The sequence below is a fragment of the Phalangium opilio genome, unplaced genomic scaffold (genome assembly GCF_054372755.1).
Source record: "Phalangium opilio isolate 3A_F unplaced genomic scaffold, DU_Popi_V2 ptg000031l_1, whole genome shotgun sequence".
NCBI lineage: Eukaryota > Metazoa > Arthropoda > Arachnida > Opiliones > Phalangiidae > Phalangium > Phalangium opilio.
Genome location: NW_028324158.1, coordinates 9547192 through 9573112, shown reverse-complemented (window position 1 = coordinate 9573112; position 25921 = coordinate 9547192). Strand labels below are relative to the sequence as shown.

Sequence of the window (25921 nt, the reverse complement as noted above, 5' to 3'; positions counted from 1 at the left end):
AATAAAAATCTAAAAACGTAATAGCTATGCTAAAAATACACATCAAAGAAGAAGGAACCGCGATAGAAATCAAACAAAACGCAAATATATATATATACACATACACTCGAGCGCAAACTGTTTCTCGCATTTTTAAAAACGACATCTTTGTAATAATCTAAAGAGACACGCACAACGATCGCATTCTGGGTCCATGAAAGAGTCGAGGAAATGTTACTGTACGATTTTAAGGAGTGGTTAGGTTGGGTTGGAGAAGGAAAGAAGGAAGAGTGGGCGCGAGCGAAAAACGTCTCTCCTGACACAAAACACAGATAACACACTCTCCAGGAAGATGCGGAGCAGTATATATATGAAAAGGGAAGAGGAAGTCTTTGAGAAAGGCGCGAATCGAAAACCCGGAAGTCTTACGGTGATACCTTAAAGGGATGTTGAAGTTCAATTTAAATTAGTTCACTAGTGAAAGAAGTTTCCTGGAGGGGTTTTGTGTTTAGTTTTCGTTTGCTTGCTTTGATTCTTTAAATGTGGGAACGGAACGTGCTTGTTTTTGGACAGAATAGGTTATTCAATACTTACATATTTTCAACATCGATAATTTTAGAATCGGTTAAGCCCAAATACTTCAAACATCGATAATTTTAGAATCGATTCTTCAGCCCAAATACTTCAAACATCGATATTTTAGAATCGATTCAGCCCAAACATTTCAAGTATCGATAATTTTAGAATCGGTTAAGCCCAAAGACTTCAAATATCGATAATTTTAGAATAGATTCAGCCCAAATTATGATACTTTTAGAATCGATTCATCCCAAACATTTCAAGTATCGATATTTTAGAATCGATACAGCCCAAAACATTTCAAGTATCGATATTTTAGAATCGATACAGCCCAAAACATTTCAAATATCGATAATTTTAGAATCGATTCAGCCCAAATTCTGATACTTTTAGAATCGATTCAGCCCAAACATTTCAAATATCGATAATTTTAGAATCAATTCAGCCCAAATTCTGATACTTTTAGAATCGATTCACCCCAAACATTTCAAATATCGATAATTTTAGAACCAATTCAGCCCAAGAATTTCATATATCGATAATTTTAGAACCTATTAAGCCCAAATATTTCAAATATCGATAAACTTAGAATCTATTCAGCCCAAAAATTCAGTATCGCGAGGAAACCATTTAAAACAGTTTCACTTCCCATTAAAGGCGGAAGTACCGTTTAACTATACCGGTAAATGTTAAGGGTAAGGTTAGAATTTTATTTCCGGAATTTCTAAAATTAAAAATAAAAGAGAGTGGTGATGGGGATAGGGTATATAGCTAGCTACTAGTCAGGGGATGATCTCTAGATGCTCGAAGGTTATTTCTTTCTTCAAGTACAAAAGTAAGAAGGTCGTTGAACTTGCGACGCCCGCAACCTAATTAAGATAGGGACGATATAAGATTTAAAATCCCACTTCCCTCCATCCTTTCTCTACAAAACCCTCCTGCAGTCTCTTTAAAACTACCGAAAACTTTCTCCCGAGGCTATATTAGATAAATTTATACTTTGGTCTTTCTCCTCGTCAATGGAATTGATTCTTCCAAATGTGTTTTCCGTTTTTCCACCCAAAGTAAATCTTGCGGATTTGAGATTTGTTTTCGCAAAATTTGAAGACGGCTATTTTTGTCGATTCATTTAATACGAGTAGGCTACAACTCCTTCTTCAATATTTTGCCTAAAATAATATATACTATATATATATGGCTTGTTTGTTGTTTTAAACCGTATATGGGGAGGGGGAGCCGTCATATCAGGGTGGTATTCGTTACGTCATAATTGTAATTAAACGATATAGTGTAACACGATATCTGTTTATGAATATTTTTAGCATAACGTGCATAGCTAAGATTTTCTAAAGTACTCTATAGGCGGAATTTATGGGAAGAACTAGACTAAAAGTATTTTATCTTTACCTATGAAAAATAAAAGTGTAGGCCTACATAAGTAAAATAGAACCAAGAAGTGATATCTAGTTTATTAGGGAGAAGGTATAAATTCGCCACATTTCTAGCTTTATCTCCAGTCCAAACGTAGCTCCGGAGTTAATCCACGCCCCTAAATTACAACCAGCATCTCATCGGTTCTTGAAAATTCACGTCAGCGCGACGCGAATGACGAAAATTACGTATTTAATTCCGACTGAGGAGAGGCTATGAAATAGCCCGGCCTCCTTTTACGTCCCCCCTTGTATTTTGAAAGGGGGACTGGGGCTATGGCGTGCGAATACTTAGGCATCTTATACCTTCTCCCTAACAAACTAGATATCACTTCTTGATAGAACAACGCTGACCTCAGGTTAAGAACTCGTTAAAAAAAACTCTACTTCAGTTAAATTACTTCCGTTATTAACAGCAGCACAATTCCGTCAATCGTTAACGAGATTATCTAAATTTCATTCTTGATCCGTGTGTTAACTAAGAAAACTCATCGACATCTACTGGCCTAGATCTGTAACGTACGATCTAATTTTAAATAAATCTCTAGCGTTCCAAAGATTCCCAGAAGTCAGAACAATGTCTTTCAAAGCTGCACGCACTACTATACCGTGTGCTAAATTGGTCCTCCTTGGACTTTTAACTTAACTTAAGACTTCTAAGTATAAAGAAGCCCTGGTGGAACTCCACCTTTAACCAGCAACCAAAAACGTTAAGTACCAGTACCTAGTCTACCCTGACAGTCGCCACCATCCCAGATGGCCCTAATGTTTTGACAACGTCTAAACCATACATACATTCTACAAAAATTCTTTTAACACATCCCTATAAGTGGATAGATGGATGACTTATTAGATCATAAGTTTCATAAATTAGTGAAAATATGAATGGAATTCCGACCTACGTTCTTTTTAATTTTTGGGAATGAATTTAGATATTGGTCTAGAAGGGTTAATATTTGACTGGTAAAGCTTTTATTTATATAAATATAACTCGTGGGAACTTTGGTTTCTGGACTTGAGTTGACTTTAAAAGAAATTGGGCGATGGGCCAGACGAAGTTTAGCCGCTTCAAGAAGTGTAAAACAAACACGGGGAGCGTCGATAGACAAAGTATAGTTTACGTTAGGATAAAACAAGATTACAAAGGCATAGATTATGACTTCACCTTTTCTGAAGTTCTTGAGAAAACCAAAAAAACGTAGAATAATAATGAATTGGGTATATAATTTAAGGTTCCCATCAAATAATTCTTAATTCAATTGGTATTTCTATGTTTTTACTAATATTCCATAGCTAATGTCATGACTGTCCTTTAAAGGTCATAGATAAAGCCATGATTGTCCCAAAAAAATCCTAGATAATACAGGATTCTCCCTAAAAAATCATAGATAATGCCATGATTGTCCCTAAAAAACATTGATAATGCCAGGATTCTCCCTTAAAAATCATAGCTAATGCCAAGATTCTCCCTTAAAAATCATAGCTAATGCCATGATTGTCCCTAAAATTGATAGATAATGCTATAATTGTCCCTAAAATCATAGTTAATGTCATGATTGTCCCTAAAAATCACAGATAATCCCACGATTGTCCCTAAAAAATCACAGATAATGCCATGATTGTCCCTAAAAAATCACAGATAATGCCATGATTGTCCCTAAAAAATCACAGATAATGCCACGATTGTCCCTAAAAATCACAGATAATGCCACGACTGTCCCTAAAATATCATAGCTAATTCCATGATTCTCCCTAAAAAATTATAAATGATACCAGAATTGTCCCTAAAAATCATACCCAATACCATGATTATTCCGAGTTTATAACATTGTTTCCTGATATTTCCATATTTCTGTCTGATTTAATACTTTTCTCGGTATTTTTAACCGAGTTAAAACATCATAAATTTCATCTTATCTTTACAAAGATGGGTATAAAACTAAAAGTGGAAGTTGTGGAACCGGCATCGAAAAGGAGTTTGAAAAAATTAAAAAAAAGGAAAGTAAATTCTTCCATTATGTTTATTATGGCAGGATCCGATAACGGCGCCGACATCGTGAAGAGAGAAAAATAAATTTGCCAAAGAAGACGAAAAGAAAAAGAAATAAAACAAAAACGAAAAAAAAGAGACTAATCTAAACAAAAACTCGCTAATATTTACGCGTTTTAGAAAAACGAATTTAAACAATTTAACATTATCTAAAGTAGAAAATGGCCCGCGTAATGCTCTCGCTAAAAGACTCGAGAGATCTAAATCTGTTAGAGAGAGAGGAGACAAGACTCCCGCTTGCCTGACAAAGACCCCATTGTTGCGACCCCCAAACTTTTGGCAAAAGAAAATACTTGCGTGAAAAAAAAAAAATTAAACTATCATGGCTGAATTAAAAACAAAAGCTTATAAAGTTCATAATTAAAAGTAACGAACGAAGAAATAAAACCATACTTATAAAGCGTACAACTACCTTATGTTACCATGGCTTTTTCAAACCAACACAGCTTCTCCTCTAAGCCTAAGTCATACCAACGCTAAACATCTATATTGTTGCATGGTATATGCAAATTTCCAATTCAATTAACTCCTATTTTGCAGAGGACCGCGCGCTAAGCTGTATTTCAGTGTATTCCCGGATGGATTAGCGCTGTTATATAGTTGATAACACAAACAAAAGCGATCTAGCCATTAATGAAATGAAAACGCTCAGCGGGGAATCCCTCCAATATTGTGGTCATCCACAAAACCCATATTAATAATCGCTATTTTCCATTAGTAGAGGCTTGATTCAGTCCGCGTTAGTAACAGAATTTACTTTCCTGTGTGTTGGAGGATTTTGTTATCTGATAAAATTGTAGAGGCGACACTTGTGGCTAAATATCGACTCGAAATTGGCCAAAGAACATCCCCCAAAATTTCTGATAAACCTTTCAGAAACACCCTGTATATTTGTAACAGTCCTGAATGTCTGATACCATGATTTTATAAGATGTCCCGTAAGTATATGACACTTCCTGTATTTTGTAATGCTAGAGACTTACAGCTCGAGAGCTAGTTCGAGAACGACAAGTGAGAATTGAAGTCCTACACTCGGTGGTTAATTTTGCAGGACTTCCATCTAGTCCTATTTAGTCTGTACTAAGCCTTTGATGCAGCGCCTCACCAGGCGTCGGTGGCTTTACCTCGAATCTATGACCTACCTCCCTCACTTCATGACAAGCTACCAGTGGCAAACTTATGGAAGGAACACATCTTATGAACTTATGCTGATATTCAATTCAATACCCATCCCAAACCATTAAATTTTACTATTTTATCAAAACTTATTTTCTTTTAAAATAATCAAGAAATCAAATTAGATTAAAAACAGATGGGCGTTGAACACAAACAAATATACGCTTAGTAAGTCATTAGGCGGATTTAACACTTCAATTATACGGCGACTTAGCAAACTATAGCCTCTCCTAAATCAAAATAGTTCAAGCTTCGCGAGCAAGAGCGCGGAAGTGATTGAAAAGCCGCTAAATCCGCGTTGCTATTTCGGGAATTTGAAGGAAGCTAATGTTAGTCGTCTTAAAGGCCGTTGCTGTGCTTCCGATTACAGATTAGACCATTCTTTCTCGACAATTAGCGAGACAATACCATGACTCAATTCCCCAAAGGACTTTTCAAAGGCACAGCAAAACGCCTATAATCATTTGCGTCAGAATAACACCATTTTCCAATGAACACAACGATGGTGGTCCAAGAAGTCCGATGGAAAACAAAGCCTCGTTCCTAATAACAATAGAATCCATTTTTATAAATTAAAGGAAAGGGTTAGGTAACATAACAATGTACCTTAAAAGAGGGGCCTTTTTCTAAATATAAAAGGAATTAAATATTAAAAAATAAAATAAATGATCTCTTATTAAAAATGATAATTAACATTTTATTAGTCTTAAAAATAATCAAGGACTACTGGGCTGCCATTTGTTTAGTGGCGTCTGCTAAATCGAACCACTTACTCCTACGGAATTGGTTGAATTCTCACAGGCTGAGAGAGGCAAGGGTAAGGTAGGTTCTGGCTAGCAGACGCCACTAAACAAATGGCGGATGGCGCAGTAGTCCTTGATTATTTTTAAGACTAATTATATGCTAATTATTTTGTAATAAGAGATCATTTATTCTTTTAAATATATATTTTACCTTTTATATTTAGAAAAAGGCCTTTCTTTTATGGTATTATGTTAGGTTACCTGAGCTTTTCCTTTAATTAACGGATCTATGTTGAATAATCAATGAAATATTTGGTTTATTACACTCTACTAGGGCCTAGTTTATATTTTTTGGTTTTCAGGTCGAATGTGATACGTGTATGCAATGGTAATTTTTTTTTATTTTACCTTTGATCTAATACTAGGCCCCCAACCCTGTACCAGAATGCCAATGCTTCCATTGCGAAACTGGCATTTGCGTACGTTTCCATACAAAAACTACAGCTACGAGGTAGTATTTGTCTTGGCGCCGTAATAGTTTCAGGTTAGTCACGAAGGAAGTTGGCGTGTTTTTCTTCAGGTAGTAAAGTGTGAATTGAGATGTCTACACCATGGAGTGAATTTACAAGAAATTTGGTGACACTTTTGACTCAGGCTGCGTTTTAAAAAATGGTTCAGTCTATATAATACAAGGACTCGGCTTATGGTACTACTTTTGTTTATTTGAGAGTTTCAAGGCTAATTGGGGTCATAGATCAATCTGAGGTTAAGATGAGTTTGAGGTTTGTACGGATGGTGCATGGGTTAGGAATACGATGGAATTGGGATAAGTCACCTACCAGTCCACTTCCGGACACGGGTTAGTCAACATCGAAGGCAAAGTCAGAACGTTTTGTAGACCACAAGGGAACTGACCAAATTTCCGCTCAACAACCCTTGACAAAGTGGAATTATGTAGTGTGAAGTGTGAGTGAGACACGTGGTATGGATTACATCCGGTGTACAAAATAAGTACAAAAATACTTCGTGAATTATTGAGGCGTATGGAGCAAATCAACTGGAAGCTAATAACCTCGGTTTTGGATAAATTCATGTGTGAAATTGAATTGTTGGGGTTTCAATCACACAAAATCCGTTTTCAAATCTCACAAAAACTACAGAAACATTTTGATAACAAATGCAAATTCAATGCAAAAAGAAAACCTCCTGAATGTGAAATCCAGTGTGCAAGGTTTCTTTATAGTGACTTGCGCCTCGATAGGTAGGCAATAGAGTAACATTTACACGAAGAATACGTCAAGATTACACGGGATTGCGAGACGGAAACTTGGCATTTATATTGAATTGCATTATTTGACAACAACCGGAAGACTGCCCCAATACTTCTACCGACATTTTTACAGAATTTCATCGGCATTTTTTGCTTACATGGCAGCAAAATGGCGTAGAGCCAATTAAAAGCATGAGAAAAAATAAGCGGTAGATACTTGAAAATTCTTCAAAACGTTTTGGGCCCATATGTTATATTGGAAATGAACATAAATTCCTATAAACTGTCGATTTCTTTAGCTTACGGTGAACAATAGCATGGATTGCCAAAGGTATTTTTAAATCAACATTATTTAACACGAATTTACCAACACATGTCAACATAGAAATGCACAATAATATAGATACCCTATTGTTACATACTATTGGCGCAATTTCGAATCAATTTCAAGGAATCAAACATTTTAACGGGCTTTTGGCCAAGAACTACCAATGTTCAGTATGAATAGTTGAAAATTTACAAAAATAGAGGTTCAGGCCTTGGTTAAAAAATACAATTGAATAAATCGTAACCTTTAATTTCAATGAACTCCTCAATTTGCTCGAATCAATTTACTGAAATTTCGCGACGAAATAACCCTTAAATAGTATATGTCAATAAGAATACGTTACCATTTTGAAACTAATGTACATTAACTTTAGGAGAAAAGTGTTTTTATAGTCAATAATAACAAAACCCTTAATTCTCTTTACCGAATGTTATTCTCACCAAAATCTGACAAGCTCCCATCTGAACACGGTCTTAAACATCCTAAATTGGGTATTTTAATCCTAAATGACTTAAAGAGAATTAGATTAACTGATTCTGATGAAAAACTAAAGCTTAGCACACTTTCCACGACATGATAAAAAACCCATTTTTAAAATTAAACCCCAAAAAGTCATTAATCTCCATAACTAATTATCTTTAGGCAAGACAGCTACCTTAGTACGCAGGAAATAATTAGCCCAAAATGGTCGAGATCCCATGGAAAAAGTTGATGAAACCCGTGGATAAGTCTAAGAAATTCAAGCTATAGGTAGAAATCTCGGAAGTTAAAAAAAAAAATAAACCTGTAGGGTTATCCAAGCGGGACCCTCACCCCATCATAGACGTCAAAGTCTCAAAGACCCAACCAACCAATCCTGCGAAAAACTATTTTGAGTAAAAGTAAGACCAGCTCAAACCGGGTGAGCGATACAGAACGAAGACAGTAGACAATTTGTTTCTTAAAGGGTAGATGTAATGTCGGGATGATGGACAATGTTTCAATAAAACTTGGTGTCAACGAAAAGATTAACGATATATTTGTCAAGTTCAAAAAGAATTTTTCAAAGTGTTTTGCGCCCAAATATGAATTGTATTATCATGTTAAATCTGATCAAGTCAATATTATGATCGTTATTCATGGTTTCGATCAAATTGATAAAATAAATGCTTTCACGTGCAAATATCTCTTAGGGCGTGAAAAGTACCACGCCACGTGATATTATCAAACCAATCTGATTGGTCGTGGAAATTTATTTCAAACTTTCCACTCATCAATTAAAATCTGGGAGCACGGCAGTGCTCCCAGCCAAGTCGAGCACTGACATCCTTTTCTCGAAGCAACTCGTGGCACTTTTAACCCCACTGTAACTTCGTGATGGGTACAGGTAAGAGCCTGAAATTTTGCATGCCGCGAGGACTGTCAATCGTAGCTATAGTTTCCAAAATTCAAGTTCCTACCCTATATACTTTTCGAAATATCGCAGGTGAAATTTACCTTATTTTGTCACTCACTCACTCACTCACCGATCATCAAAATTCTAAGGTACTTCTAGAGGAGATAGAAACTTAAAATTCAGGATTTAGTTTTCATTTATTTTATAAAGCACAGAAAAATTAAAACATCCCGAAATTTTTATAAAATTGTTCTTTAGTTCTTTATTTTAAAACTAGATGGCGCTGCCGTCTTTTCAACAGAAATAGTGTGTGTTCTTGATAAATGGACTTAATGGTCCAAAGTTAACCGAAAGTTAAATATATATTAAAGCTAATAGGAGTAGTAGTTTAAGAGAAAAGTGTCGTAACTGATGCTACATTCTTTTATTAGGATATCGCGTACAATCTTTATTGCATATTCTCTGCGGGTCGAAAGGGGTAATTCAGCGTAAATATGGACAAACGTTAGCGATTATATTGGCAAACGAATTACCACGAGAGGGTCTTGTTTTAATATAACTACCGAAGTATAACGAGAGGGTCTACAAAAAGAAGTGAGATCCTATGAAAAACATTAACATGTACAAAAATGGGCCAAGCCTCGCTTCGTGCCCTCTCCGCCGTAAAACGTTCTGAGATCCCATGTAGAGCCAAGTCTGCCTTTGTTCTCATTCAATCGCCAATTGAACAATTATGTTATAAATTAACTCCTTTTCCTAATTAATAACCAATATTCTTTGACTCTATCATTATTATACATCTTTGTTCGTATCAAAAATATCGTGACTTGGCAAGCGCAGGTGTACATAAGGTTATGCATAACTCGCCTTATAAACTTGTAAATAGGGTTATGCATAACTTATCTTATAAACTTGTACATATCCCCTCGACCATAAACGATTTAGTGAATATCCCTTCGATTATTTTAAAATCGGCAACGATTTAGTGAATATCCCCTCGACTTGCTTTTAATATTACTTATCTGCGATTGCCAAGTCACGATATTTTTGATACGAACAAAGATGTATAATAATGATAGAGTCAAAGAATATTGGTTATTAATTAGGAAAAGGACTTAATTTATAACATAATTGTTCAATTGGCGATTGAATGAGAACAAAGGCAGACTTGGCTCTACATGGGATCTCAGAACGTTTTACGGCGGAGAGGGCACGAAGCGAGGCTTGGCCCATTTTTGTACATGTTAATGTTTTTCATAGGATAATATATGCTTTTCACAAGTAAAATAAAGTTGAAGTCTGATATTAATTATCTTCGCCCAATTAAAATTACATGATCCTGAGTTAATTTGCAGGTAGATAAAAATCATACTTAAAACCCAGCCACACATCATCCCTTTATAAAACTTAAAAAGAAAGCAAGTATCACCGATGATACGTAGAAAACTGTGGAAACGAAGACACACACAGAAACTCCTCTTGTCTATTACTTGTAAGTTACTTCCAGGAAATTAAATTATAATCTACAAAAAAACCAGCTCCGCGTTCGGTACTCGCTGCCAAGAAGGTATTTCAAAAGATATCTTTATCCAATGGCAAGGACAACCTGACTTGACTAGAGTTAATAAAAACGTCTAATCAAAGAAAGAAAGGAAGGAAGGAAGGAAATGTTTAAAACATGCCAAGATGTAAACATTGACAATTTCTTCGAATCTCATTAAAAGTCCTTGAAGACCCCTTTTTTAATTCAGGTGCCTAACACCAGAGGTCTCTCATTTTTAACTTACGTAGAAAAGGGGGCGGAGCTCTTTACAACCGCGGAATTAATGGGAAAGATATTTTTTTTTTAAAAAAGGATTTTAAATTGGATCTGTCCCAAGAACGATTGACCAAAAAGGAAGAGATAGAGACTTGGTGCAACCATACATTCAGAATCTTAAGTAGTAGAAACAACTTTGTCGCTAATATCGCCGCTCTTGTGACATTATTTTGTTTTTTAAAATATTGTTCTTAACTTTGTAGACCCGCGGTTTAACTCAAAGGAGTTGCCGGAACGCGGGAAGTTATTGATAAAAAGGTTTATGAGTTTGTCAAAGAAGTTATTAGCTTTTAGACGCGAGTGCAGTGAATTTTAGTTAAAACAAACTGTGATTTATTTTGGAGAGAGACATGAAGCAAACGGTCTTCGAGATTATTTCGCTCGCGTTCGGTGTGCAACAGATATCTAAGACTGGCCAGAAACTGACCGGTAAGTTTTCAAATTGTTTAAAAAAAAAAATTATCGCATTATTATCAAACTCATCAACAAATAGTAAACCTATTTTTATTATTATTGTTAAAGGTTGATTATCTAATTGTTTTAGCATTTTAAAAATGAAATTGTTTAAAAAAAATATGTGAATAATGCCAACTTTTAAGTTAGTTTCTCAATTATTCGACTTAATTTTTCATGGAAATATAATACCTGTGCCTTCAGCCAGCAGAGAAAAAAATTTAAATATAATTTTTATTCATTTTATGTTTAGTATAACTATAGTTTCTCAATTATTCGACTTGATTTTTCATTTAAGTATAATATCTGTGCCTTCAGCCAGTAAGAAAAAAAAATAAATATAATTTTTATTCAATAAATAAAATTAAAAAATTGTGAAATAAAAATAAAATAAACTATCCTATACCTATCAGAACATCCCGTTGATCCACAATCACAAGTACTTCACGAAGTAATTTATAACAGAGCCCATATAGACAGAGTTAAGAAACATCCTCTATATAATTAAAACCCTAGAGGCCAGCAGCCCAGACCAAGGACACTAAAAGGACCTTCCCCAAAGTAACATTGATTAAAAATAATGTACAGTCTGACCCAGGACCAACCATAGAACTGTTAGACGTATCCATTGCGATAATCGCTTGGAGGCCCTTCACCTTGGATTAAAGCAGCAACCTTTGTGTAACTTTTTGTTATGTCCACGATGGTCAATTCATCTCATTCCGTATAAATCGTGCGTGGAATTTAGAGTACGTGGGCTGGAAATAAGCCTCGACGGTCGAGTAGTAGACTCTACTAAAGTCGAATAGGAATGTTGAGCTAGGGAAGAGGAGAGTACGCACGTCAGAGTCCTTCCAAACTCCTCTAATAACCCTTTCTCTTTTGTTTTCTCTCCTCTCCAAAGGATCTAGCGATAACCGGCTGAACGTCAGTAGCAACGTGGTCATGCAGCAAGGCAAACTTCAGCCGTCCAAGTCTAGCAGTCGCTTAGCTAGCGTGCCAAAGAGATTATGGAAAGCTAGGGCCAAATCCCAAAGCAGAATATCAACGGGTCACGTTGGATTATGGATTCCGGAGGTAAGAAGCTTTCGTCATTATTTTGAGATACCCGTTAAGTTATTCCATAATTATTGATTGGTCAATGGATAAAGTTACAATTTAGTACGAAATTTTAAGCAAAAAAAGCTTAAAATTTCACTAGCGTTGTTTCAATTTTCCACTTATTTGCAAATGTTTGTATAGATCTTAATTTCATTAGAATCTTGCTATTTATTAAAATAATATATTCAAAATATTTTGAAATTTAGGGTAGCTGAGGTTAAAATCTGCAATTATCTTCTTTCCTCCATTTGTCAAGAAAAAAACTTATATTAGCGCCTGAGTCTATAGATATTAGAATTTAAGAAGAATAAATAATGGTTCAAACGTAAAAGCGCCTACGGTAGACCGTTACTTACACGTTACAGGGTTATAGTAACACATTTCTATAATAGAAATTCCGATACGTCGTGTTTGAGCTAAGTTTTTAACTTCATCTCGTTAGGGACAGATCAATAATACGGTTAACGAATGTTTCCTAAGAAACCAAATGTACTCTCCGTATATAATAACAACAATAATAATAATTCTCTTCCGACTCTCTTTACAAGAGATAGTTATTTGGGGGGCTTAAGCATTCCAAACTAAATTTAGCGCGAGCAGACTTAATTCTATAATATATTATCCCTGGCTTATACGCAGTCGTAAACTTACTAGAAAGTACTTGGGCTACAAACGAGCTCTCATATATACAGGGTATTACAAATATGGACACTGTAATCATCATAACTTGTAAAAGCTGGCCTTTATGCAAAAATGTCATAGATATTACATTTTCGACTCAAAATTTATTACCCTTAGAACCATCCCAATCAATATACTTCAGGTCCTACTACCCTTTTTTTGAAACACCCTGTAAATAAGTGTTAGGAGTGAATTTTGCTTAGTCTATAAGCCCAGTTAATGCAGTTAGTAAATCAAGAAAATTCTTGGAAAATGTTTTAGAATAAAAAGATTGAAGCGAAACTAAGAAAATATTTTGAAGTTGGGTCTTTTTAGTTATAAGACAAGGAGTAAATCATTTTAGGGGAAACTGGAGTACAAGCTTATTAAGAAATGAATGAATAAATAAATAAACTTTGGAAAATAAAAAAACAACTCGGTTGAAATAAAAATTATAGAACATAGTATCACGTGGTCTCGTGAAATTATTCTTCATATATTTGATATGAAACGTGAAATAAATTTAGGTAGGTCTTATTTAGGACTTATTAAGATTTTAATGGGACATAAATACAAAATTACCAATTATATTCTGAGGTTATTGGCCTCTCTGGAATAATACAGCGAAGAAAACTGGGTAATTCTTGAAAGATACGGAATGGTGGCAAACTAAAGAATTAACGTATATACCAAGAAATGAGAGAAGCCATCCATTCGTGAAGCGCAATTTTAAAAAGTGGGACACTTGAAACTGCAAACGATGGAGGAACTTTGTTAAGTTTCTAAAGAAAAGTTCGGGAAAAGGAAGCTACGCTACCGCGTCAAGGGTCGAACGCGTTAGTGTCAAAATTGCCTTCATAACAAATTGCACGGAGAGAAGTTTTAAAGTATAACAAAGTCGTTTGGTGAATTCAACGTATAGGGACTTCAAAGATTTTTTTTTATTTTTATGATAATGGCCGCAGTAATATGGGTTAAAAATAGTAACAAAGATACGATTTCAGTTCCATCATGGGTATTTGAAACAGATGATCTTAAAGTTCTACTAAAATTGCTATTCATGAATTAAAAATAGTAACATCGGAGTTGGGATGGCAGACATTCGATTGAATAGCTTTAGTTTAGAAACCAAGTGTAACTTAATCTTCTGGAGTTTGCTGCACTCAAATAAGCTATGTCCAGGTCCCTGGGCGACAAAAATGTTAAAGTGGAAGTAAATAAGGGACTTGTTGGCGGGTTTTCTACTTCAGTTGGATTCAACTATCAGCTCGATAAATCATAGTTTACATTCTCATTGGACCACGGATGGATTATTTAATAACTTCTTTGAGATTCGCATTTGTCCCATAAAATGATCCACCTAACCCGTGTCTTTCTAATTTTACAGGGTAATTACCGATGGAAGTCCAGTTGTGGTCAACGCGTAACGTTAGACCAAGTTAACCTATTACAACTGTCCGAAATTGAAAGAACAGCGTATCAGAAAGTAGCATTGGCCAAGTTAAAATCATTGGGCATATCGTGTGACATTCCCAAAGGCGAGTTAAAAAAACCTTCACAAACAATTCAAACCTTGACAAACAATTCTATAACTGAACTCAATCTAACCTTAACTTAAAATTCTTCCGGTAGAAGTGTCCAATGTTGAAAAACCTAAACGAAGGCCGGCATTGTTACGTCGAAAGGCTGCTACCACGAGTATCTTCGAGGGCAAAGGTCAAAAAGAAAAGGAAGCGTCTGAAAGTCGGGTTTTTGGAATCCCTATTAGTAAATGCATTCAAAATGACCGGGCATATCGACAGAGAACGGGCAGTTTCCAGGTCTACCAGGACCAATCGCGTCTTAACACCGAAGCTCTTCTCGCTGGACGAAGGAGCGAGAGTTTAAATGACGCCATGGACAGTACAGGATACAAAGTCAAAAATAAAGTCAGTATAATTTTTCCCAATTAAGCAAAAAAATAAAAATAATTAACCTTAAATTAACATAAATAATAATTTATTCAAAAGGAAAGTGGTTCATCCGAGTCCCTACCAAGTCTACGACCTAATTCGGATGGTGGTCTAATAGAAAGTCTAAATACCGGAGATGACAGACCCCTTTTCAAGTCACTTCTCTATGGTAGTGGACCACAAGTTCCTCAAGTCATAAAATCCTGCCTTAGACATCTAGAAAATTATGGTAAGCCCAATTTTTCGCCTCAGTGATTGAATTCCATCTTACATTGTCAAAGAAAAAAAACCAAATTTCGTTTTCTACTTTTGATTCGGTTTAGGTTTAAATACATTGGGACTATTTAGAGTGAGCAGTTCGAAAAAGAGAGTGAGACAGGTAAGAAATACGTTAATTACTTAAACTTCTTAATTGTTATCTTCCCTTTAAAAATGTTATTCGTGTACCAATAAGTCTTAGCATAAGTTTATAAGATATGTTCCATAAGTGTGACACTACCTATACTTAGTAATGGTAGAGACTTACAAATCGAGCTAGTTCGAGAACGACAAGCGGGAGCTGATTGGCTACACTCTGTGGTTAATTTTGCAGGACTTGCATCTTCTCCTATTTAGTCTGTACTAAGTAAGCCTTTGACAGCGCCCCAGTCACCAGGCATTGCTTTACCTCGAATCTATGACCTACCTCCCTTACTTCATGACAAGCTCTAGTTTGTAACCAGTGACAAACTTATGGAACATATCTTATGAAGTTATGCTCTTCCCAAGTTCCAATAGTTCCTAGCGCGTAACACAAATTACAAGAATTTGATAACGGTTTTTCTACACCTCTCAGGCATAACCTCCACTTTTAATAAGTAAACAACGATATCATAATTCCTCTGTAGGCAAAAGAGCCGTAACTATCTCTAATGACGTCAAAAACGCAATTAGTCTGTAGTAAAAACCCCGCTGTATGATAAACTTAAGTCGTCGCCATCTTGTCTAGCGTAAGCGTCGAAAATGTTTGGGGCGATAAGTGTAGCGTGGAGGGAAACAGTTAAGAAAAGTATATATATATTTTCCCGCGCATCTAAATTTGTATTTAAGAAACTGAGGGCAGGGGAAAAGCATCAGCCTGCTGTTTATTTTGAATTCGTCCCAGAAAGTCGCTTGTTCTAGCGCGTCAGCGAAAAATCGCTGAGACACTTGTCATACTTGTGCCTGAGTACACTAAAAGTAACGCGTCATGAGCTTCTAGCCCTGACTAGCGTTAACCTCGCCTGGGCGGTTATTTCGTCCGAAATAGTATAATGTCCCTTTTCTTGGTGGTGGGGGAAGAAAAATTAAAACAAGAGTCGTAATTAGAATGATGAATTCGCCGTTAACCGCCTAGAAAACACTTTTTGGTCGCCGCTAACGTTGGGTAGTAGCTCTTTTTTAGCAGTTCAACTCTGTCGGTAACTGCTTGGATTCGAGCCAACGTTATGAAATTTAATATTTTTGAAAAGGGTGGTGTCTTCGTTCGAATCGAGGGAGGCTAAATAGGGGGACCCCTTGTGATATACGCGGTGTAATATCGGAAGTTTCAAACTTCTGGTCGGTATATCAGACGAAATATACTGGGATGAAGTAAAGGGCTACTTGAAAAACGATACCATATGTATATGAGATATGTTCCTTCCATAAGTATGTCACTTTCTATACTTCGTAATACTAGAGACTTATAGCTCGAGCTAGTTCGAGAACGACGGAAGCAAGAATTGAATCCCTACACTCGGTGGTAAATTTTGCAGGACTTCCACCTTTCTATTTAGTCTGTACTAAGCCTTTAACAGCGCCTCACTAGGCGTCGCTTTACCTCGAACCTATGACCTACGTCACTCGCTTCATGACAAGCTCCAGTTTCTAAGTTACCAGTGACAAACTTTTGGAACATATCTTATGAACTTTAGTTAACATCGTGTCAAAGTGATGAACAAAAAAATGTGACAAATACGACTTGTTACATTCAACGGCTTAGAATGTTGTTTCTTTACATTTCAAGTCTTTGAGCAATTGTTGCCAAATTGTAGCCAACCCTATTATGTCAGATAAGTCCCAAATTATGCATATATTCGTTGAAATATAGTTCGATGTCCCCTTGGGCCTAGCTGGCTGGCAAAGAGTCCTCCTGGCTTCTCATTAAAACAAACCCACAAACTAGATGATTACGTTGGCCTAGACCACAAAACTTATTTCATAAAAAAATAAAGGGGTGAACTAAAATGGTGCCAAAACCAATTTGCCCCGCGCGCGAGCAAGGGTGGAAAGAGACGTATCGTAACCTCATTTAAATTTACCTAAAAACACTAAAAAAAATCTAGGCTAACAAACCTCTAGCATCCTCGGTAGCCTCGAAAGAAAGTTTGTTAGTTGTAACTAACTGGCACGGACTAATCACACTGGGACACGTGTTTCTTTCATTTAGACGGATAACAACTTAACTACAATATGTGAATGTATAATAAGCTTAGTCGTGGCTTGATCAGCTTGTTCGAATGTACCCGAGAGAGTCGCGCCGTTGTGATTCGCAAGAAGAACGTCATGTGACGCAAAATGTCACGGATGACGCGCGTCTGTTGTACATTTTCTCTAGAAGCCCCTCCCGTTTAATTCAAACGCATAATCAGTTAAGTCCTAGTTAAAAAAGATTAAACTAGGCTTAAGTATTCTGGTTTGAAGGCGTGGTTTATAGCGAGTACTACGTCACCGGAAATCGTGCGGTTAATACCTTGCTACGACCCTCAATTTGATACTGGTCTATGGTGTAAAACATATATAAAATGTGATCAGTCCCGGATTGTTTAGTCCATACAGTGTATCACGAAAAACAATAGATTTTCTTTCCCCCTCTTTGAAAGTAAATTGGGTATGGGCCAAGAAAGGCAACTTGGGTAGGGTAGGGTATGGTAGGGTGCGAGGCTCGGCGTATCCATACCTGCCAGGGATATTTTTAAACACACTTGGTAACGGAAACTAGAAGAGTTATAGGGGAGGCAATCACCAAGTCGGAAGACTTCACAAGGTTTTTCGCCTGGCGTATAGAAAAAGAACTCTACCACGTTATTATTTTAAATTTTTTTGCTCCTTTTCCAACGCAATCAATGAAAATGCTAAGTTGGCTGGCTAGATGACGGTTATACCCCCCAGCCTTCCCTTCCTCTTACCACGTTGCTTTATATAAATTACCACAAGGGGTATTTTCAGCTTAAACCTTCGAAGTAATGTAGATAGAAAATACATTTTAGGTGCTAAAGGAGTTGTTGCTACAATTATTGCCATTAAGTTTTGGGGGGTTGACAGGTTTGTTTACGTTAACGTCTTCACCTTGCAGAAGAAATTTGGGGATAAGGAAGTATAGCAGACTTAATTCGAAATAATTAAATTGAGATTAGGTTCATTATTAGCGATAATTTGTCAATACAAGTAAAATATCTGTATGCCTAGTTGACTGAAAACTAACGCCCAGTCCAAACCGCGTCACCTAGAAAGCTGAAAATTTGCAGGGACGTTACTCTTAAGTTGTAGGTACGCTCCAAGAAAGATTTTTTCAATCCGTCGCCATCTTGCAAAATGGCGGCCATAAAGGTCACCGCTTCTACATTAGGCAACCATTTTGCTTCCGCTCCAGTAGAAAATGTTGGCTCTCCCCTGCCAAGGCAGCTTCAGAAATCAGTAGTTGTACCTACTCAGATATGCAGCAATCCAAGATGGTCTCCAAATGAAGTCACGGCCACCATCTTGGATTTTGATGACGTCATATGGAGGTCATCTTGGATTGCTGCGTATCTGAGTGGGTACAACTACTGCAATCAACGCAATGCAACCCACACCTACTAATTTTCATATTATACTTAAAATTAATTACGAAACATTTAATTAAACCCTGGAATTTTTCTTTATATATATTTCCAGTTACGGGAGGACTTAGATAGCGGGCAAGACGTTCAACTAGATTCGGAATACCATCCTCACGACGTGGCCCAACTTTTAAAAGAATATTTTCGTGACCTACCAGAACCGCTTTTAACGCGGGACCTCTACACGCCACTTCTTAATACGCTAAGTGAGCCAAAAGCTGTTTTTAAATTTACTACTTTTGCCGAATTTTTTAAGAGTCGTAAAACTAAATAAATTATATATATTTTTTCAAAGGATTTCGACCGGCTCAGCAACTAGAAACCCAAAGATTACTAGTTTCTCTATTGCCAGTTTATAATCGGGACACCCTCTGGGCTCTCGCCAACTTTTTGGGTAAAGTGGTTGAGAATGCCGTAGATCGGAAAACACCCGATGGTGAAATGGTACGTAGGTCACGATAATAAAACAATATTTTAGTTTAAAAAAGGCGATAAATCACGAGTGAAAAGAATAACAAGTGAAAGCTTTCAACACTGAAAGCCTCTAATATTTATCAAGGAATCTCGTGAAATTTGAAAAACAGTGTAGACTATTTTCACTAGTGAATAGCTGCACCTCGAAATTCCCAGAAACGTTTCATATTTATAACATTTTTATTTTCTTTTTTAAATAGTTGGTCGGTAACAGAATGGACGCCCAAAATTTGGCAACATTATTCGGCCCAAATATTCTCCGCATTTCACCCAGTGGAAAGGGTAAAGAATTTTTGGTTGAAAATAACGCCAGAGCGGAAGAACGGTGCGATGTTATACTAGTCATAAGAAACATCATCGAAAATCACAGGAAATTATTCCAGGTTTGTTTCGGTATTCCCTAATAACCAGTACCAAATGAATGGTATTATAATTCCATCGATGGTAAATGCAGGTGATGGCCGATGACTTGGATGCAGTTTATCGTCGATTACAAATTGAGGATCCTGAGGCGTTAGACGCTGTGATGAAATGGAGGTTTCATAATCAACTGGAGTAAGTTCTTTTAACGCACCTAACGTATGAAGGGATGTACCTACTACCCATGCGTGAATTTCGTAGCGTTGGGAATGGGCATCGTCCACGTTTTTAGTCACGTGACACTACCCAATCACTACTTCAGAAAAATAGTAACGCTACTACATCAAAACATAGACCTTGACACGCTCCTACCGTTTATTCCATCCGCCGAGTCGTCTACGTTTACATTGAGCAGTTACAACTTCATAGTTCTTGACACACCCCCTACTACGTAACGCAAGGTGCATCCCTTGAAACTCTCGGATAGATTCGAAACAACATGGAATTAGGCCTAATATCAAATTTAATCTTTTAGAAATGAAACTCTAGAACACTCATTGGATAATCGCCTCATCGAATCCGCCAAAAACATCCCTGGAATTTCCGTCAACGACATTGATTACGTTCGACCTTTGACCTTGGCGGAAGATTCGCCAAGTCGCAGTGCGCCAGACAGACTTAGCAGTAGAAGTAACTCGGAAAAACGCAGCCATTTTTGGAGTCGTACAAACGCCACGGAGAAAATAATACCAATCAAAACCGAACTACGAGTTGAAGACAGCGGAGGAGGCGTGGGCCCAATTAAACCACAACGACGGGAACGAATTCGTTACTCGATCAAAGTCAACGAAAGAAAGAATAAGATCGAAAAGAGCGCGTCAACGTCTGCCTTGTTACATCCCAGAGGTGATGATGACGAAAGAGATAGTTCCGAAGAGAGACCCATGGCCTCTCAAACTGCACCCATCGCGGCAGCCAAAAATTTAACTTCAATCTTAATAACTTCGGACAATTCAATTCGACGAAAATCTAAAGGGTCCAATAACGCGTCTGCCGTAAGATTTCAAAATGAAAGATGGAAAAGATGGGAAATCATCGCGTCGGAATATACCGAACAGGGCACTTTGAATTGATTAATATGAATGTTTGATTTTTAAAAAGAAGATTAAATATTTAAAAAAAAAATATATATACGAACAAAACCAAAAACAGAAAAGAAAAAAATATATTTGTACATATTCTTTCTAATGTCTATTGTATAATATTTACCAGTAAATAAATTTTGCGTGAGGGTATATACCATTGATTATTGGCATATACATAAAAACGTAAATAATATTTTAAACTTTTTAATCCGAATTGAAAACATTTGAAATATAAATTATCCAACCACAACGTCACTTACAAATTTTAATATTATCGCGAAAATAAAAGCTAATGCCTCAATTGTGTAAAAAAAAACCGAAAAATGGAACGTGCTTAAGGAAATCTACGCGCTAAATTTCAACTTGATTGAATTTTGAGATCGTAGTCGCCTTTGTTACCAAGCGCACACCGCAATACGCGCCTTTTTTAAAGAGTTTATCACCGTAAAGCCGTTGGAAGCGAAAAAAAATCATAAGCTCTTTTCGCTGGCTCGAACAAAAGAACCCAAAATGGTAAGTAATTATAAAACGTTTTTTTCTAGATATGATTTAATCATTTTTTAGAGATTCGGAAGGAACGATTTTCCAAGCACCAATCCTGTATTTAATCCAGATTAGAAGGAGATCTCGTAGCATCTCCAACCAACTCCAAAAAGGCACAACTTTCGATCCTACAAACCAACCAACCAACCCTCTTACATTACTCGTTGTATAATGTAATTCGTTTAAACAGCGAACAACTTGAAAATCAACCACGCAACAGTGCAAGATCAAGGAAGGTGCAACAGTGCAAGATCAAGGAAGGTGCAACAGTGCAAGATCAAGGAAGGTGCAACAGTGCAAGATCAAGGAAGGTGCAACAGTGCAAGATCAAGGAAGGTGCAACAGTGCAAGATCAAGGAAGGTGCAACAGTGCAAGATCAAGGAAGGTGCAACTACTACCAGTGAATGTTTACGAGGCCATACAATTAATGCATTATGATAAAGTTAGACCCGATGTAACTGAGGTTTACCATAGTGATAATAGGGAAAAGTGGTGAGAGGATACCAAATGTTACAGGGTCACATTGGTCATAGAAAAGTAGTCATGCTCATGGAAAAGCAGCAATTCTGCATAGTCATGGAAAAGCAGCAATTCTGCATGGTCATGGAAAAGCAGCAATTCTGCATGGTCATGGAAAAGCAGCAATTCTACATAGTCATAGAAAAGCGGCAATTCTACATGGTCATGGAAAAGCGGAAATTCTACATGGTCATAGAAAGCGGCAATTCTACATGGTCATGGAAAAGCGGAAATTCGACATGGTCATGGAAAAGCAGCAATGCTACAAGGTCATGGAAAAGCAGCAATGCTACATGGTCATGGAAAAGCGGAAATTCTACATGGTCATGGAAAAGCAGCAATGCTACATGGTCATGGAAAAGCAGCAATGCTACATGGTCATGGAAAAGCAGCAATGCTACATGGTCATAGAAAAGCAGCAATGCTACATGGTCATAGAAAAGCAGCAATGCTACATGGTCATAGAAAAGCAGCAATGCTACATGGTCATAGAAAAGCAGCAATTCTACATGGTCATAGAAAAGCAGCAATGCTACATAGTCATAGAAAAGCAGCAATGCTACATAGTCATAGAAAAGCAGCAATTCTACATGCAGAAATTCTAAAAGTATCCCAAACTAAGAAGGAATTGGTAAATAATGAAATACCACCAAAAGGGGAACAAACAAAACCAGGTAATTTGCTTTCGGAAAATTAGAGGTAACATAACAGTACAATGTATTCAATGTGCGAACAATTCTGTGCCACAACCATCAAATGTAACACAGAAATTACTGAATGAAACCCGCAAATATGTCCCGGAATGTTCAAACAATGAAACGGAATAATACCACTAGGAAACTACCAAAACATGCTCCCCATTCAAAAACTGGCTTTCACAATTTCAACCAAAGCCAATTGCCGCTAATTATCATAGAAAACGACGTTTGTTGGCAAAATTAAGTGCAACTACCAACACCAAGCAACAGTACTTGGTATACACCGTGCTAGATACCAAGGTTTGTAAGCTTATCTTTCAACAACCAACGCAGATAATTCGCAAAAACAATGCAAGTGCATAATTATAAAAAGAAAACGAATATTACAATACCTTCAATCTCAGTCCAGTGAACGGCAACTTCGCTGATTGGCATTTTTAACTGCTTCGCGATGTATAATAGTTCTACATCAAAGGCCCTAACAAAGAGATAAAGGAATACCAAGGCTTAACGTTTGAAATGTGCTTGCCACGTTGCCAACACGATAAAAGCCGCCCAGCCACCCCCTCCCAGGCCAGAATGAGGTAGGTGGTAAGCACGTTCATGATGAGATCGACCAAGGCTTAAGAAAAAATCCCTCACTATCTTTCCAGTAAACGCGATTAGAACCTATTTCTCTAATTAATTAGGAAAATGTACTCACGGGATTTTGATAAAACTGTATTAATACCAAATACTACTCATCAAACTTAAATATTAACGCGAAAAATCCTTGCACGCCGGTCCTTTCATTATACCTAATCAGTAACTACAGTGCGCAGGTGTACGCCAAAATTTAAAAATGGGTTTCACTAATTTGCAAAGCTGAACTGAGAGTTCACTAAAATCCATAGCTAACTTTTGCAAAACTTGGACTTCACTAAAATCCATAGCTAGCTTTTGCAAAACTTGGACTTCACTAAATACATAGTTAATTTTTTGCAAAACTTGGACTTCACTAAAATCCATAGCTAACTTTTGCAAAACTTGGACTTCACTAAAATCCATAGCTAGCTTTTGCAAAGCTTGGACTTCACTAAATACATAGTTAATTTTTTGCAAAACTTGGACTTCACTAAAATCCATAGCTAACTTTTGCAAAACTTGGACTTCACTAAAATCCATATCTAACTTTTGCAAACCTAGACTTCACTAAAAACACAACCTAATATTTTGCAAACCTGGACTTCACTAATGTGCAAACTGAACATTTTGCAAACACTTTTTTTTTCTAAAATGCCAAATTAACGAAAATAAATAAAATACCAAACCCATACCATCTTTCTACATGTAAAGATGGATATATACGACGCGCAGCTTGTCTTGTAGTCAATTTGAACCCACATTGCGTGTCCCTAATGCCTTTTACACCAAACATACTGACTAGAAAGTGAAAACCATACATAAGGATGGTTCGGAAAAATGACCTCTACAAATACACAAGTAACAATAAATTAAAAATGAATCCTTAAACACTAGTTTACGGTTGTCAATTACCGTAGCAACGGCTTCTTTTTCTAAATGTGCTCTGGAACCAACAACCACCACACTATCAGTTTTGTCTTTCAAATCATTAAAACTTTCTTCTAATTTTTCTAAATCAGAGAATTTTGTGGCTCCATCAGCATCAGCAAAGAGAATGTTCTCCCCCCTAGAGCTCAGAACACCCTTTTTTGAAAGAGATAAAAAGGTTTTTTGTTATAGTTCGTGACCTTTTTACCATAATTTTCTCTGTCAATAACACCACCTACCAATCTAACTGCTCCACCTTTTCCTCGATTTTTGACTAATTTTAAAACTCTAATTTTGTCCGCTCCATATTTTCGTGTATATTTATGACCCACATCAGTGGTAGAATCTTTGCTGCCATCATCGACAATTATTATCTCATACGTGAAACTCTGATCTTTTTCCTATTCACAAATTGGGCAACTTGTTTTATTAAATTTAAATTTAAATTTTGTGATTTAAGTTTTGATTATTAAATAAAAGTAAAGGAAAGGCAAAAGGTTTGGTTTTGGAATTGAATTAAATTTCAGGATGGCATCAGGAAGTACCAAAAACGGATTTATGGGATAAGAACGTCGGATCGTAGCTTTAGCCTCTAGTACCATCCTCGCATACTTTATTGAGAAACTTCGTCTGCTTATATTTTGACTCAACCCACAAATTCGATCTCTAGAAGTAGCTATATACAGAATTTGTGGGTGGAGTCAAAATATAAGCAGACGAAGTTTCTCAATAAAGTATGCGAGGATGGGGAGTGAATTCGCTAACTCCGACGTTCTTATCCCATAAATCCGTTTTTGGAAGTACTGATATCATTTTTAAACAGGGTATAAGCTAATTTTAAAGATATCATTCAAGGACAAGTAACACCTGGTGTTAAAAGAAAAGAAACTTACTTTTCTATTTTCCAAGAAGATGACAGATTCATCCAACATTTTTGGTACTGTCAAGACAAAACAAAACAAATAGTTTAGGTCTATTCTATTTTTAAAATTTAAAACCCTATAGGTCATTAGGTCAAAAGATTAGGCATCTTATCAGTGTTTCAAGCCTTTGTAAACCTACATCTTTCTTCTTCATTGTAGGATGGAACTACCACAGATAATAATACGCTTGGTTTTTGAAAAAGGTCAGGGAAAGCTTCTTTTCCATCAGAATTTTGTGGATTGTAAAAATATTTTTCATCATCATAACGTACAATATCTGGTTTGGAATTGCTGGTGATATATATCACTATCTAAAATGTATAAAAAATAAAAAAAACCAAAAATAAAATGAAGGAAAACTCGCAGAAACACCGAAATAATGCAACAAAATCAAAAATGCTAATCTATAAATCAAAATTAGGACGCGTCACGCTTGCCTAATCATGGTTGGCTAATGCGGAAACCATCACTTCACTTGTCAACTTAAGCCTTGGTCAATGAAGGTGGACAAAGACTTGATTTACATTTTAACTTGTAAATTCTATTTAATTAAGGCCGGATATAATACGTACCACAAAGACGAGAAGTGCTAAGAACCCCAGGCAAAGGAAGAACAGGATTAATCCAATTAAATCCATATTTTCTACATGAAAAACGCAACTTTTAGGAAGATACACGTCTTCCCTTTTTTCTACCGCCTTGGGAATCGGGCCGTTAATCCATAGAGGATATACACCCTATGACACCATGGAGGATAAGCTGCAGCTTCTAAAAATATACAAGAGTAAAATCATGAGAGTAGCAAAGTAAACTTATTATTCAGCCAATGACCATATGTTGTTAGTCCACTCCCCTGTCGTCTGTATCATTGAGTTGAGAAAATTACCACTGGAGTGTCCTTTGCGTTAACC

The 25921-nt window shown here is 36.5% G+C and overlaps 2 protein-coding genes across 4 annotated transcripts in view; one reads left to right on the top strand and one right to left on the bottom strand.

The window, feature by feature from the left end:
- Window positions 1–20981, top strand: part of RhoGAP102A (Rho GTPase activating protein at 102A) — a 26564-nt gene extending 5583 nt beyond the window's left edge. For 2 of the 3 annotated variants that reach the window (XM_089870059.1, XM_089870060.1), the window contains 10 exons: window positions 12107–12279; window positions 14351–14501; window positions 14596–14891; window positions 14973–15144; window positions 15239–15294; window positions 18852–19002; window positions 19092–19240; window positions 19471–19653; window positions 19725–19825; window positions 20166–20925. In XM_089870059.1, the coding sequence (XP_089726185.1) occupies window positions 12107–12279; window positions 14351–14501; window positions 14596–14891; window positions 14973–15144; window positions 15239–15294; window positions 18852–19002; window positions 19092–19240; window positions 19471–19653; window positions 19725–19825; window positions 20166–20763 (2030 nt within the window). In that variant the 3' untranslated portion in view covers window positions 20764–20925. Of the gene's footprint in view, window positions 1–10284; window positions 11179–12106; window positions 12280–14350; window positions 14502–14595; window positions 14892–14972; window positions 15145–15238; window positions 15295–18851; window positions 19003–19091; window positions 19241–19470; window positions 19654–19724; window positions 19826–20165 lie in introns of those variants that run through there. The other variant, XM_089870058.1, reaches the window with a different exon arrangement.
- On the bottom strand, window positions 20964–25921 carry wol (Dolichyl-phosphate beta-glucosyltransferase wollknaeuel). Its single transcript, XM_089870062.1, has 8 exons — window positions 25583–25921; window positions 25150–25321; window positions 24981–25027; window positions 24327–24488; window positions 24073–24243; window positions 23853–24004; window positions 22929–23014; window positions 20964–21446 (listed from the first exon to the last, which is right to left on the bottom strand). The coding sequence occupies exons 1-8, from the start codon at window positions 25646–25648 to the stop codon at window positions 21325–21327; spliced, it is 978 nt and encodes a 325-aa protein (XP_089726188.1). The 5' UTR covers window positions 25649–25921; the 3' UTR covers window positions 20964–21324.